The sequence below is a fragment of the Jaculus jaculus genome, chromosome 18 (genome assembly GCF_020740685.1).
Source record: "Jaculus jaculus isolate mJacJac1 chromosome 18, mJacJac1.mat.Y.cur, whole genome shotgun sequence".
Taxonomy (NCBI): domain Eukaryota; kingdom Metazoa; phylum Chordata; class Mammalia; order Rodentia; family Dipodidae; genus Jaculus; species Jaculus jaculus.
In genome coordinates this window covers 33,471,711-33,487,401 of record NC_059119.1, presented here as the reverse complement: position 1 = coordinate 33,487,401, position 15,691 = coordinate 33,471,711, and the positions used below count along the sequence as shown (strand labels likewise).

The window sequence follows — 15,691 nt, the reverse complement described above, 5'->3', positions numbered from 1 at the left end:
TCTCAACAACAAAAAAAATTCTCAACAAAATATTAGCAAAAAGAATAAAGAATGTATTAAAAAGATCATTCATCTCGTCCAAGTAGGTTTCATCCCAGAGATACAGGGATGGTTCAATATATGCAAGTCAATAAATACAATAACCATATAAATGCACTGAAGGACAAAAGTCATATGATTATCTCAATAGATGCAGAAAAGACATTTGACAAAATTTGATAAAAATTTGATAAAAGGCCTACAGAAGATGGGAATAGAAGGAACATATTTCAACATAATAAAAGCTATTTATAACAAACCTACAGCCAACATAAATGGAGAAAAACTTGAAACTTTTCTACTAAAATCAGGAACAAGACAAGGATGTCCACTGTCCCCACTTTTATTTAATGTAGTACTGGAAGTCTTAGCCATAGCAATAAGACAAGAAACACTCATAAAAGGGATACAGGTTGAAAAGGAAAAGATTAAATTATTGTTATTTGCAGATATGATTATATACATAAAGGTCTCTGAAGACTCTACCAGCAAACTGTTAGAGTTGATAAACACTTTAAGCAATGTAGCAGAACACAAAATAAACATAGAGAAATCAGTAGCCTTCCTATATACTAACAACAAAAATGCTGAGGATGAAATCAGGGCATAACTCCCATTCACAACTGCATCAAAATAAAGTACCTTGGAATAAACCTAACCAAGGAAGTGAAGGATCTCTACAATGAAACCTTTAAAACACTCAAGCTAGAACTTATGATTAAGATGACATCTTAGGAACCATGCCAAAGCAGCCTAGGGGAGAAAAAGCCAAAAACAAAACAAAACAAAACAAACAAAAAAAATGAGCAAAATATACTCTTCTACTAAAAAGTGAGGTGTATAAGAAATTACCAATGGCAACAGAGAAGTAGGAGAGATCCAGACCATCCAGAGCCCACTTAGGCAGGCAGAAGCGGCTACAGCAGCAGCAGCAGCAGCAGCAGCAGCAGCATCTGGTCCATGGGGCCACAGCTGCAAGGCTCGGCTTGAACCACAGGAAAAGACAGGTGAGGGGATTTTCCACTCACACTGGTGCTCCTTGCAAACTCAAGAAATGTGAAGGGAGGACTGCAGCAAACAACAGAGGAGCAGATCACGAGGTAGAGGATCACAAGGATCCTCGGGAGAACTAAAGCCGCCATCCACAGCCTCCCCGCCCCTACCACCAGCAAAAGGGCCAGCAAGCACCAGCGATCTGGGGAAGAAAGATCACAACACCCCGCACTGGCGACCAGAGCAGTGATCCAGCAACCCAGCCAGCCTATTTGAACCCACAGCTCACCAAAAAGGGACCCAAGCAGGAGCACAGCATAACTGAGACCAAAATCATTCCAAAAGGTAACTGGGATTACACCGGGTCAGTACCTGCCAAATAAGCCTGGTATATAGGCCTGAACCAGAGGTGCTAATTATACATTCCATATCAGGATAAAGTATATGTTATATCTCATAGATGGTCAGATTTTCCATTCTTAAATAAGCTATATTTTGAGCTTGTTATTTGTTGCTTCTTGATTTAAAGTGGCTTTGTTTCCTCTTCTGTTGTTCACTAGGGAAGGGTCTCACTTGGTCACAAGCTGACTTGGAACCCTCAGCAGACCAGAAATCTGAACCTTCTAGTTGACAGGATTAAGGGTGTGGGGCACCACACACCCTAAGGGGCTGTGACTTTGTTAGAGGATCTTGATGTTATAGTACCTACTCTTGCATAAATACTCTGTGCTGTTTTTCATTGAATGAGTACATTGTTTAGTTAAATTTTAGAATCTGCCTATATTTTGGTCTACTCAGTCTACTTGAATACTCTCATAGCAGGAAAACCTAACATCAAGGGTCACTTTTGTAGATACTCTGAGAGTCTTAAGAGCCACAGCTAGCACCTTAAGCTCCTACCCTTATAACATCAGATTGATTGATACATCTAATAATACTTCTGCTAACTAGAAAGTCCAAGCACTAAATTAATCCAAGACGCAACAATATGTGCATTATAACACAAGAAACACCAAAAATCAAGACAATATAAATCCACCAAAAATTATTAATGCATCAGAAATGACCTCCAGTGAGAATGAGTTAGAGGAAATGCCTGAGAAAGATTTCAAAAGAATGATTATAGATATGCTCAAAGGAGTCAAAGAGGAAATCAAAGGAGTCAAAGAGGAAATAAAATGAATCAAATAAGACACAGGAAACCAATTTAATGAAGCAAAGAGGTCAATACAAGACATAAATAAAGAAATAGAAATAATAAAGAAAAAACAAGTCAGAATTACTAGCAATGAAGAACACAGTCAATGAAATAAAAAACTCTGTGGAAAGTCACACCAGTAGAAATGGATGAAGGAGAGGACAGAATATCTAAGCTAGAAGACCAGGTGTCAGATCTAATACAGTCCAACAAAGAGAAAGACAAACTAATAAGAAAGTATGAATGGGAATTTCAAGATATTCAAGACCCTATGAAAAGATCAAACATAAGAATTCAGGGTATAATAGAAGCAGAATAGTTTCACTCCAAAGGCATAGTAGGTGTTTTCAACAAAATCATAGATGGAAACTTCCCCCTAATTGAGAAAGAGGTGCCAATGCAGGTACAGGAAGCCCTTAGAACACCAACCAGACAAAACCTGGAAAGAACCTCTCCTCGCCATATTATAATTAAACTACCAAACATACAAACCAAATAAAATATATTGAAAGCAGTTAGACAGAAAATTCAAGTTACCTACAAAGGTAAGCCCACCAGGATCATAGCAGATTACACAACACAAACTTTAAAAGCCAGAAAGGCTTGGAGTGATGTATTCCCAGTTTTGAAAGATAACTGTCAATCAAGGTTACTTTATCCTGTAAAGCCATCCATTCAAGTAGATGGAGAAATAAGGACAACAAAAGCAGGCTAAAGAAATATTTGAAGACAAAACCAGATCTACAGAAAATACTTGGAAGAATCCTCCATGCTGAAAAGAAAGAAAAGCACACATATAAGGAACCTGGAAAAAAACAAACCATGCTCAAATACTAGTTAACACAAGATAGCAAAGGTAAAACTGGAAGAACCATAAAAAAAAGGCAAAGATAAATACACACCTCTCAATAATGTCTCTTAATATCAATGGTCTCAATGCCCCAACCAAAAGACATAGGGTTGCAGACTAGGTTAAACATCAGGATCCTTCAATTTGTTGCCTCTAAGAAACCTACCTTTCTACAAAGGATGGACACATTCTTAGGGTGAAAGGTTGGAAAATGGTGTCTCAAGCAAATGGGCCTAGAAAACAAGCAGGGGTTGCTATCCCAATATTGGACAAGGTAGACTCCAGTCCAACATTAGTTAGGAAAGATAAGTAAGGTCACTTTATATTGATTAAAGGCACACTCCAACAGGAGGACATTACAATCCTAAACATGTATGTACCTAACATGGAGGCTCCCAACTTCATCAAACAAACACTATTAGAATGAAGGTCACAGGTAACACCAAACACAGTGGTAGTGGGTGACTTCAACACACCACTCTTATCAATTGACAGGTCATCCCAGCAAAAAATAAACAGGCATCTGGATTAAATAAGGTCATAGAACAAATGGACCTAACAGATATATACAGGACTTTTCATCCAAATGGTGCAGAATGCACATTCTTTTTAGCAACACATGGAACATTACTTAAAATAGACCATGTATTATGACACAAAGCAAACCTTAACAAATACAGGAAAATTGAAACAATTCCTTGCACTCTGTCTGATTACAATGGGATCAAATTGCAAATCAATAGCAAGAAAAGCTATAGAGCATACACAAAATCATGGAAATGAAACAATACAGTACTAAATGGTGAGTGAGTCAATGAAGAAATCAAGAAGGAAATAACAAAATTTGTAGAGCCAAATGATAATGAGAATACAACATACCAAAAACCTTTGGGACACAATGAAGGCAGCCCTAAGAAGGAAATTTATAGCTTTAAGTGCCTATATTAAGAAAGTAGAATGGTTGCAAATAAATGACCTAATGTTTCACCTTAAAGCTTTGGAAAAAGAAGAATAAGGCAAACTGAAAATCAGTAGACAGGAAGAAATAATAAAGATTAGGGCAGAAATTAATGAAATATAAACCAAAAAAATAATCCAAAGAATCAATGAAACAAAGAGTTGGTTCTTTGAAGGATAAACAAGATTGATAAACCCTTAGCAAATCTGATCAAAAGAAAGACAGAAGAGACACAAATTAATAAAATTAGAGATGAAAATGGCAGATTCACAAGATACCAGAGAAATTAAAAAAATCATAGGGACATAGTATAAAAACATATACTTCACTAAGTATGAAAAGCTGAAAGAAATGGATAAGTTCCTTGATTTATATGACCTACCTAAATCAAATCAAGATGAGATTAATCACTTAAATAGACCTATAACAAGAATGGAGATCCAACTAAAACAGCCCAGGCCCAGATGGATTCACTGCTGAATTTTACCAGATCTTCAGGGAAAAAATAATCCCATTGCTTCTTAAGCTTTTCCACAAAATAGAAAAAGAAGGAATCCTACCAAACCCCTTCTTAAAAGCCAGCATCACCCTGATACCAAAACCAGGCAAAGATAGAACAAAAAAAGAAAGTTATAAACCAATCTCTCTCATGAACATAGATGCAAAAATTCTCAACAAAATATTGGCAAACAGAATACAAGAATATATCAGAAAGATCATTCACCCCGACCAAGTAGGCTTTATCCCAGAGATGCAGGGATGGTTCTACATATGCAAATTGATAAACATAATACATTGTATAAATGGGTTGAAGGACAAAAATCACATGATCATCTCATTCGATGCAGAGAAAGCATTTGACAAAATCCAACATCCCTTCATGATAAAAGTCCTACAGAGACTGGGAATAGAAGGAACATAACTTAATATAATAAAGGCTATTTATGACAAGCCTACAGCCAACATATTACTAGATGGGGAAAAGCTGGAAGCTTTTCCCTGAAACTCAGGAACAAGACAAAGGTGTCCACTGTCCCCACTTTTATTTACTATAGTACTGGAAGTCTTAGCCATAGCAATAAGACAATAGACACATAAAAAGGGATACAAATTGGAAAGGAAGACCTTGTTATCATTATTTGCAAATGACATGATTCTATACATAAAGGACCCTAAAGACTCTACTAGCAAACTATTAGAGCTGATAAACACCTATGACCATGTAGCAGGATACAAAATAAATACACAGAAATCAGTAGCCTTCCTATATGCTAACAACAAACACAAGAGGATGAAATCAGAGAATCACTCCCATTCACAATTGCATGAAAAAAAAAAGTACCTTGGAATAAACCTAACCAAGGAAGTGAAGGATCTCTACAATGAAAACTTTAAAACACTCAAGCAAGAAATTGCAGAAGACACTAGGAAATGAAAAAACATCCCTTTTTCTTGGGTTGAAAGAATCAATATTGTGAAAATGTCAATCTTACCAAAAGCAATCTACACATTTAATGCAATCCCTATCAAAATTCCAATGGCATTCTTCACGGAAATAGAAAAAACAATCAAAAAATTCATTTGGAACCACAAAAAAATCTCGAATATCTAAAACAATACTGAGCAACAAAAATAAGGCTGGTGGTATCACCATACCTGATTTTAATCTGTAGTACAGAGCCATAGTAACAAAAACAGCATGGTACTGGCACAAAAGCAGACATGTAGATCAGTGGAACAGAATAGAGGACCCACATGTAAGTCCAGGTAGCTATAGCCACCTGATATTCGATAAAATTGCCAAAAATACTCGTTAGAGAAAAGACAGCTTCCTCAGCAAATGGTGCTGGGAAAACTGGATATGTATCAGTAGAAGGATGAAAATAGATCCTTCTTTCTCTCCATGCACAAGAATTAAGTCCAAATGGATTAAAGACCTTAACATCAGACCTGAAACTCTGAAACTACTAGAGGAAAAAGTAGGGGAAACCCTTCAACATATTGGTCTTGAAAGACTTTCTGAATACAACCCCAATTGCTGAGGCAATAAAACCACAAATTAACCACTGGGACCTCATGAAATTACAAAGATTTTGTGTGGCAAAAGACACTGTGAATAAAGCAAAGAGGCAACCTACAGAATTGGAAAAAATCTTTGCCAGCTATACATATGATAGAGGATTAATATCTAGGACATACAAAGAACTCAAAAAATTAAATAATAAGTCAAACAAGCCAATTAAAAAACGGGCTATGGAACTAAATAGGGAGTTCTCAAAAGAAGAAATACAGATGGCATATAAGCATCTAAAAAAATGTTCTACATGCATAGTTATCAGGGAAATGCAGATTAAAACTATGTTGAGATTCCATCTCACTCCTGTCAGATTGGCTACCATCATGAAAACAAGTGACCATAAATGCTGGTGAGGATGAGGAAAAAGAGGAACCCTTTTATACTGTTGGTGGGAGTGTAATCTGGTCCAGTCATTGTGGAAATCAGTGTGGATGTTCCTGAGACAGCTAAAAATATATCTACCTTATGGCCCAACTATAACACTTCTAGGCATATATCCTAAGGACTGGTCTCATTACCTTAGAGATATTTGCTCAGCCATGTTTATTACCACTCAATTCACAATAGCTGGGAATGGAAGCAGCCTAGATGTCCCTCAACTGATGAGTGGATAATGAAAATATGACACATTTATACAATGGAGTTCTACTCAGCAGTTAAGAAAAATGAAGTTATGAAATTTGCAGGAAAATGGATGGATCTGGAAAGGATTATACTAAGTGAGGTAACCCAGGCCCAGAAAGCCAAATGTTGCATGTTCTCTCTCATATGTGGATCCTAGCTACAGATGATTGGACTTCTGTGTGAATAGGAAGAAAACTCAGTAGCAGAGGCCAGTAAGCTAGAAAAGAGATCTAAAGTGAAAAGAAAGGAAGGAAGGGGGTATTTCATAGGATGGTATTGTATATATGTAAGTAGAACAGATTAATGGGGCACAAAAGGCATTCCTGGGCTGGAGAGATGGCTTAGCGGTTAAGTACTTGCCTGTGAAGCCTAAGGACCCCGATTTGAGGCTCGATTCCCCAGGTCCCACGTTAGCCAGATGCACAAGGGGGCGCACGCGTCTGGAGTTCGTTTGCAGTGGCTGGAGGCCCCGGCCCGTCCATTCTCTCTCTCTATCTGCCTCTTTCTCTCTCTGTCTGTCACTCTTTTTTTAAAAATTTTTTTTGGTCATTTTTTATTTATTTATTTGAGAGCGACAGACACGGAGAGAAAGACAGAGGGAGAGAGAGAGAATGGGCACACCAGGGCTTCCAGCCTCTGCAAACGAACTCCAGACGCGTACGCCCCCTTGTGCATCTGGCTAACGTGGGACCTGGGGAACCAAGCCTTGAACCGGGGTCCTTAGGCTTCACAGGCAAGCGCTTAACCGCTAAGCCATCTCTCCAGCCCCTGTCTGTCACTCTTAAATAAACAAACAAACAAACAAACAAACAAACAAACAAACAGACAAACAAACAAACAAAAAAAGGGCTGTCAAACTAAATAGTGAGTTCTCAAAAGGAGAAATACATAGGCCATATAAACATCTAAAAAAAAAATGTTCTATATCCTTAGCCATCAGGGGAATGCATATTAAAACTACTTTGAGATTCCATCTCACTCCTGTCAGGATGGTTATTATCTATGAAGAAAACAAATGACAATAAATGCTGGTGAGGATGTAGAAAAAGAGGAACCTTCTATACTGTTGGTGGAAATGCAATCCCCATGGTACAAATGGTACAGCTACTGTGGAAATCAGTGTGGAGGTTGCTGAGACAGCTAATAATAGACTTACCATATGTTCCAGCTATACCACTCCCAGGCATATATCCTAAGGAGTTGTCACACTACCTTAGAGATTCTTGCGCATCCATGTTTATTGCTGTTCTATTCACAATAGCTACTAAATGGAGCCAGCCTAGATGCCCCTCAACTGATGAGTGGATAATGAAGATATGGTACATTTATACAATGGAGCAAAGATAATTGCAATTATAAAATTTGCAGGGTAGTGGATGGACCTAGCAAGGATTACTCTTAGTGAGGTAACCCAGGCCTAGAAAGCCAAGCTCTGCATGTTCTCTCTCATATGTGGATCCTAGCTACAAATATTTACACTTGTGTGTGTGTTGGAGTAAAAGATGGTAGCAAAGGCCAGTAAATTAGGGCTACAAGGAAGGGAGGAGAGGGGAGGACTTAAGGGGATGACATTTTATATATGTAAGTAGAAGAACAGATTACTGGGGGTAGAAAGGCCTAAGTGAGGTCAGGGGAAGAGATTGAGTAAAGGAAAGGTGGAGGGAGGGCTAATCAAAATTTAAGAGGTATGACTAAGTCATATGGAAACCTACCTTTCTGGACAATGGCACACCCAGAAGCCATAGATTGTTACTAGGAAATTTTCAGTGCCAGGGATGAGATACCTTCCAGTGAGTTGTTGGCCAGGGAGGTCCTTGATGCTCACAAAATATTACAGGTCATTGCTGACACTCTTGGTTTTCAACCAGGAATAATTGGTAAGACCTTATTGCCGAAGACTCCCTATACTTGGGTTGCAAGGTCACTGAGAAATCTTGCTGAGCTGAGCTGAAAATCTCCTCCCTGTAGACCAGCTGACAGAAAGCTGGAAAAAGCTATGCTGCATGTAGCTCCATGAGAGAGAAATCACTCATGGAGACAAAGAACAGTGGACACTGCAAGCCTTGAATTTGGCCAGCCAGACTAAATGAGCCAATGGGTACAATAGTGGCACGTGTGTTATAGGGGAAACCAACTGCTCTCTAATTGGACTCGAGGCCCACTCTATGGGAGGGAATACATGCCTGATCCTGAAAACCTGTAACAGGGGAAGTCATAAGCCTTAGGGGCATAGTGTGTTCTGGTGTCTGGTTAAACTCATTATTATCCTTACCAAACTGCCTGGTAAGCACTTCTCTTGGTGTTCATACCCATATATTAATGCTACTGTCTCCTTTGGTTAGAGAACCTTCTCTTTTCGGTTGGTGATGACTTCTGGGATGACTCAAAAGGCACCATGGTGCTGATAAGTGACAGAGGAGTTCTAAGCACTGAAACATCCCTATCACACCTTCTGAGGTTCAGGATCCATTGCTGAAGAGGTGGCAGAAAGAATTTAAGAGCCAAAGAAAGGGTAGGACTCCTTACAATACACTCTTCCAGACACAAAATGGCCTGGATATCCATGCCCTCATAGTGCCTGACACTACCTACACAAGACCATCATAATAGGAGGAAAAGATGATGACATCAAAATAAAAGAGGGACTGATTGAGAGGGGGGAGAGGACATGGTGGAGAGTGAAGGGGAAAGTCGGGGGGGGGAGTGGGAGGGAATTATCATGGTTTATTTTCTATAATTATGGAAGTTGTCAATTTTTTTTTTTTAAGTGAAAACCAATCCCATTTGGTTCTTGCTGTAACTTTATTTAGTAGAGCCGAAACTAAAGTTCCTAGATCCAGTAGCTGAGACGTTTACATGATATTGTATGACGGTGGTAACGCAGAAGTTGGCGGAGCAAGCCAGGCACTGTTCAGTTTTATCCAGCTGGCTATGCCTACTACTGGTATAGGTACGTGTGTCCATGTACATGTACCCAAGGCAGGGGGCAGGAATTTCGAAGAACCAGAGTTCATGTTGCCTGTTTCCTCTCCTTCCCTATTGCCACTCATCCGCTGTATAAGATCAAACAAAAAGAGAATGATCAGAAGGGCCCTAGGTGGCTTGCTCTGGGATGTGCTTGCTTGTTTACTCTTTTTTTTTTAATTTATTTTTATTTAAAAAAATTTTTTTTGTTTACTTTTATTAACTTGAGAATGACAGACAGAGAGAGAAAGAGGCAGATAGAGAGAGAGAGAGAGAGAATGGGCGCGCCAGGGCCTCCAGCCTCTGCAAACGAACTCCAGATGCATGCCCACCCTTGTGCATCTGGCTAACGTGGGTCCTGGAGAATCGAGCCTTGAACCGGGGTCCTTAGGCTTCACAGGCAAGTGCTTAACCACTAAGCAATCTCTCCAGCCCTGTTTTCTCTTTAACCAAGTGTCCAAGTGTTTCAGGGTTTTGCTGAAGTTTAGGAATAGAGTCCTCGAACCCCAAACCCTGAGTTTGTGTTTGTATCTAACCAATAAATTGGGAAAACCAAACTGAGAAGGACAATTACAAAGTTATTACGTTTCTTTAGGAAAGTATAAAACCAAGGGAAGGAAAATGAATTCCTCCCACATGGTCTGAGAGCTCATGTGGTGGGCCTGGAAGAAACATGAAAAAAGATTTAGAGAGGAAAGAAAAGAAAGTTCAGAGAGCTGCTTTGTGGAGGGCAGGAGCAGGTAGAGAGGAGTAAGGGGGTTCTCCCCTCATCTCGGCCCCGTCTGGCTGAGACAAGGGAGGGCTCCCCAGAGCCTGGAGGGTCACTAGTGATGAACAAGCCACCAAGAGAGCCCTTGGCCCTGGGAAGGGTCTATTTATCACTGTGCTATGGTGCGGGTTTCACCTTCAGGCTCAGGTGAGCTAGAGTGAGGGCTGGCTGGTTTGGGCGAGGGGCTGGCTCAAGGGGAGGCCAGCCGTGACATAACTAACCACAATGTTGGGATCAGGTTTGAATTGTAGGAAAGGGGAACTCCCTCCCCGTTAGAGGCTCAGGCTGCTTGTGGAAAAACCATCTAGGGAACTCTTTTAGGCAAGAGATAAGGGGAAGCCAGCTACTCTGGTCTCAAGCAAAATGGAGACTGCTAGAGTTAAGGACATTTCTGCCTTTACTTTAGGGGGCCCAGTCACCCTAACTGCCACACAAGACACCTGGCCCAGGCCCAGGCCCAGCCGGGAGGGCCCCCCAGCCCTTATTCCCCACATGGGATCTTTAGCCCCTCCAGGTCCCTACATGGCAGGAGCTCCTTGAATTTTTTCTCTTTTCTTTCCATACTTTTTTTTTTTTTTTTGAGGTAGGGTCTCACTCTGGCTCGGGCTGACCTGGAATTAACTATGTAGTCTCAGGGTGGCCTCGAACTCACGGCAATCCTCCTATCTCTGCCTCCCGAGTGCTGGGATTAAAGGCGTGCACCACCACGCCTTGCTTATTTCCAGACTTTTATATTTTTTTTCCAGGCCCTTCATGGAGGATCTCCAGCCATGTGGATGCTTTCCTTGGCTCTGTACTTCCCTCAGTAAATATAATAATTTAATAGTTATGCTTTCCAGTCTGTTTTTAAATTCAATTCTTTGATTAGAAGTAGAAATAAACCTAGGGTTTGGGGCTCAAGGACCCTGAACAACCTGTTACAGAGAAAGGTTGCAATCCTTACTGGGGATCTGCAGTGTACCCTGGAGAAAGTAGAATAGTGCCTGTGTGTGTCACTATTGTGTGGCCTAAAGACAGTTATTGCCACAGTGTTTTAAGACCGCTTCGCTTGGCCTAGATCTGGCTGTGCAGGTTGAGCTGGGAGAGACAGGCAAGGACGAAATGACTGTTTCAGAAAGAAGATGGCAGGGGAGGAGGAGGGGCAGGCAACAGTGAGCTCAGCTTAGCAACACCAAGAAACAAGGTGGCCATAACAGGCCAGAGCCATCACATGCTTAGCTGCCACTTGGTTGGTCCCGTGCAAGCAAAACTGCCCCATAACGGCTGGAGACATGGCTTAGTGGTTAAGGCGCTTGCCTGCAAAGCCAAAGGACCCAGGTTCAATTCCCCAGGAGCCACATAAAGTCAGATGCACAGGTGGCATACGTGTCTGAAGTCCATTTGCAGTGGCTGGAGGCCCTGGCATGCCATGCTTGCTCTCTTTCTCTCAAATTGATAAATAAAAAAAAATTTTTTAAATGTACCATATCATGTAGGTTCAGGGGGTTCTGGGATTATAGAGCTAATGAGAGAGAAGAATGGGAGAAGAGAGTAGTTGATTGATTCATTTATTTTTGGGGGTGCTGGAGATGAAACATGGGGCTCTCTGCCTGCCGAGCAAGCAGTCTACCACTGAGCCACACACCAGTCACCAAGGCAGTGAATCTTCCAAGATGGAATAAAAATGCTATTCAGGGTCAGACATGGTGGCACACGCCTTTACTCCCAGCACTTGGGAGGCAGGGGGGTAGGAGGATCGCCATGAGTTCAAGGCTACCCTGAGACTACATAGTGAATTCCAGGTCAGCCTGGGCTAGAGGGAGACCCTACCTCGAAAACAGAACAAAACGAAACAAAAAGCTATTCCAAGTCAGGCATGGTGGTGCACCTATAATCTCAGCACTTGGGAGGCAGAAGATCAGGAATTCAAGGACAGTCTTAGTTATATATCAAGTCTGAGGCCAGCCTGACCTACATGAGTCCTTGTCTCAAAGAAAAATAAAAGTAAAAAAATAAAAAGACCCTTAAGCCAACCCATCAAACAAACAAACAAACAAAAAGAAACACTATTACAAAGAGACTTTGGGAAAATCTTCAAGGCTGGTGGTCAGAGGATTCAGGCCAGTCCTTCAGGAAGCCCTATACAGTAGAGTTTAAGGGCATGATGCTAGCATTTGTGATTCATGGGGCTGGAGAGATGGCTCAGCAGTTCAAGGCACTTTCTTTTTTTAAATTTTTTGTTTATTTTTATTTATTTATTTGAGAGCGACAGACAGAGAGAGAAAGGCAGAGAGAGAGAGAGAGAGGAGAATGGGTGCGCCAGGGCTTCCAGCCACTGCAAACGAACTCCAGATGTGTGCACCCCCTTGTGCATCTGGCTAACATGGGTCCTGGGGAATTGAGCCTTGAACCGGGGTCCTTAGGCTTCACAGGCAAGCGTTTAACCACTAAGCCATCTCTCCAGCCAGCAAGGCACTTTCTTGCAAAGCCTGATGACCCAGGATCAATTCACTTGTACCCATGTAAAGCCAGATGCATAAAGTGGTGCGTGTGTCTGTAGTTCATTTTCAGTGGCAGGAGGCCCTGGTATGCCCATTCTCATTCTCCCTCTCTCTCCCCAGTTCTCTCTTAAATAAATACATAATTTGTATTTGTGATTTGGTACCTGTATAACCTTAGGCAAGATTTTGGCCTCTATGAATGTCCTCACCTATAATATAGAGATAGGAAGGGACCTGTCCACAGGGTTGCTAAGAGCAGACATCTGTAAAGTGCTCATCCCAGCTTCTTTTTTTCTAAAGATTTATTTTTATTTATTTACTTACTAGAGACAGAGAGAGGGGGAGAGAGAGAGAGAGAGAGAGGGAGAGAGAGAAAGTGAGAATGGGCACACCAGGGCCTGTAGTCACTGCAAACGAACTCCACACACATGTGCCACCATGTGCATCTGGCTTATGTGGGACCTGGATAATTGAACCTGGGTCCTTAGGCTTCGTAGGCATGTGCCTTAACCACTAAGCCATCTCTCCAGCCCCCCAGCTTCCTTTTTAAAAAAAAATTATTTTGGGCCAGAGGAACGGCTTAGCAGTTAAGGCATTTGCCTGCAAGCCAAAGGACCCAGGGTCAATTCCCCAGGACCCATGTTAGCCAAATGCACAAGGGGGCGCACGCGTCTGGAGTTCATTTGCAGTGGCTGGAGGCCCTGACGCGCCCACTCTCTGCCTGTCTCTCTCTGCTTTTTTTTCTCTCTCAAATAAATCAGTAAATAATTTTTGAAAATTTTTACATAATATTTTGAGAGGGAGGGAGAGAGGGAGAGGACGCACAAATGAGAAGGAACTCCAGACCCAAGAGTCCCCTTGTGTGCATGTGCATCTGGCTTACTTGGGACCTGGAGATTCAAACAGGAGTTTTTAGTCTTCACAAGCAAGTGCCTTAACCACCAAGGCACCTCTCCAGCCCTTCATTCCAGCTTCCAATAAAAGACCACCATTATCCATAGTAGTATCATTGCTGGAAAGACACAGTTATTGATGTGCTATGAAATGATCCGTACAGTCGTCCTAGTACATCACTGTACTTCTTCAGGACTCAGAAAGCCGTGCTACATTGGAAATGGGTTGTTAGTAGCAATGAGCAAATTTCAAAGGGCTAGGCAGAAGTTTCAGGAGAAGTCTAGGCTGCTTGGTCTGGTTAGGACTCTGCCTGGTGGCTTTGAGGAGCATGCAGGAACCATGAGAATGTGCCCTGAGAGAAAAGGATGGAAGGCAAATTCCACCCACTGCACGTGTCAGATACAACACAGCTGCTCATTTATGTGCCACACACTTTAGGTTTTTCATGCTGTTAGGTGCCTGAGTTTAGGCAGGAGTTTTGTGCATGGGAACAAGGTTCCGGTTGTGGGGATACAGGAAAGGGACCTTGACTCTTTGCATCATTAATATTGCTAGTCAGTCAGGAGGAGTCCTCAGCCCAGAGCTCATTTAAAAAAAAAAAAAGGCAGTTCAGGGGCTGGAGAGATGGCTTGGCAGTTAAGGCATTTGCCTGCCAAGCCAAAGGATCCCAGTTCAATTCTCCAGGACCCACGTAAGCCAGATGCACAAGGGGGTGCATGGGTCTGGAGTTCGTCTGCAGTGGCTGGATGCCTTGGCGTGCCTGTTCTTTCTCTCTCTCTCTCTCTCTCTTCCTCTTTCTCTCTCTCAAATAAATAAATAAAATATGTTTAAAACTTATTAAAAAAAAGTCAGGTCAATGCCCCAAAAGTCAGACAGCAGACCCAATGGAAGCAGTTTCTGGTCTAGAAGGAATGTTTGTCAGTGCTTCTCCTCCACGGAAGCCTACGTTCAGGGAAGGCCTTGGGTCTAATTGCTGAAGACAGATGCTGTGTTCTTTCAGTGGAGGCAGATGGTTCACGGGAGGAGGTGGTGGGAGTGGCAGTGGGAGAGGTGATATTTGTCAATATGTCAAAGGACAACTCAAATTAAGAGGATGCATCAGAACCTTTTAAGTGAGAAAATGAAATGATCTTTTCTAAATGATGCGCAGGTCTGTAAAGACAAGAATACTATCAGGAACGGTACGAATTCTTGACTCACTGCGGTTGGACGAGAATCAGCTCGTAGTGAGTATTTTTAACCTCTTCCCATATAATATGTTTCAGCAGAACTGCTGACAGTTTGAAGAGTTAACCGTTACTTTTCCACTTTCCATCAAAAACAACCAAAGAGCCAAATAGCAGCAGCAGCAGGAGGGACAGCTGTGAGTGTCTGGGGACAATCCCTATCCCCAACAGTCTCTAGAGAACAGAGCATCCGCGTAAGCAATAGCACAGTTCCCTGGTCTGAATTTGCTTGGCAGTACGACTCCTCTGGGTGCGCCCCCTCCCCACTGTATCCTGCAGACTATAACAAGAACCAGTCCCAAGATCTCATTAAATCAACTTCAAGACCAACCTCAGAGCCGCCTGTCTGGGACGTCATCTACTCTGTCGTCCTTAGCTCCTTACCCCTTTGTCCAGTGAAACCTTCACGTCCATGGTGAGAGAACCCGTTTCCCCATTGATCATGGCCGTTCTCAGCTTCGAGAGGAAAGAGAAGTCATTAGGTGCCCAGCTCACCTGGAGTGCGGAGGCGTCAGGCTTTCCTGATCAAGTCTCCCCGGGATTCCCCTGGCCCTTCTCTTTCCCTCTGAGTAGAATTCCAAGGTGGGAGAATTGCAGGTGGGTGCCACTGGGCTCCCAT

At 42.0% G+C, this 15,691-nt stretch overlaps 1 protein-coding gene across 1 annotated transcript in view; it reads right to left on the bottom strand.

The window, feature by feature from the left end:
* Positions 1 to 15,691, bottom strand: part of Cacna2d4 (calcium voltage-gated channel auxiliary subunit alpha2delta 4) — a 165,418-nt gene that overhangs the window by 68,602 nt on the left and 81,125 nt on the right. Inside the window, exon 18 of the mRNA XM_004669117.2 lies at positions 15,457 to 15,528. Coding sequence (XP_004669174.2) covers positions 15,457 to 15,528 — 72 coding nt within the window. The remainder of the gene's footprint in view (positions 1 to 15,456; positions 15,529 to 15,691) is intronic.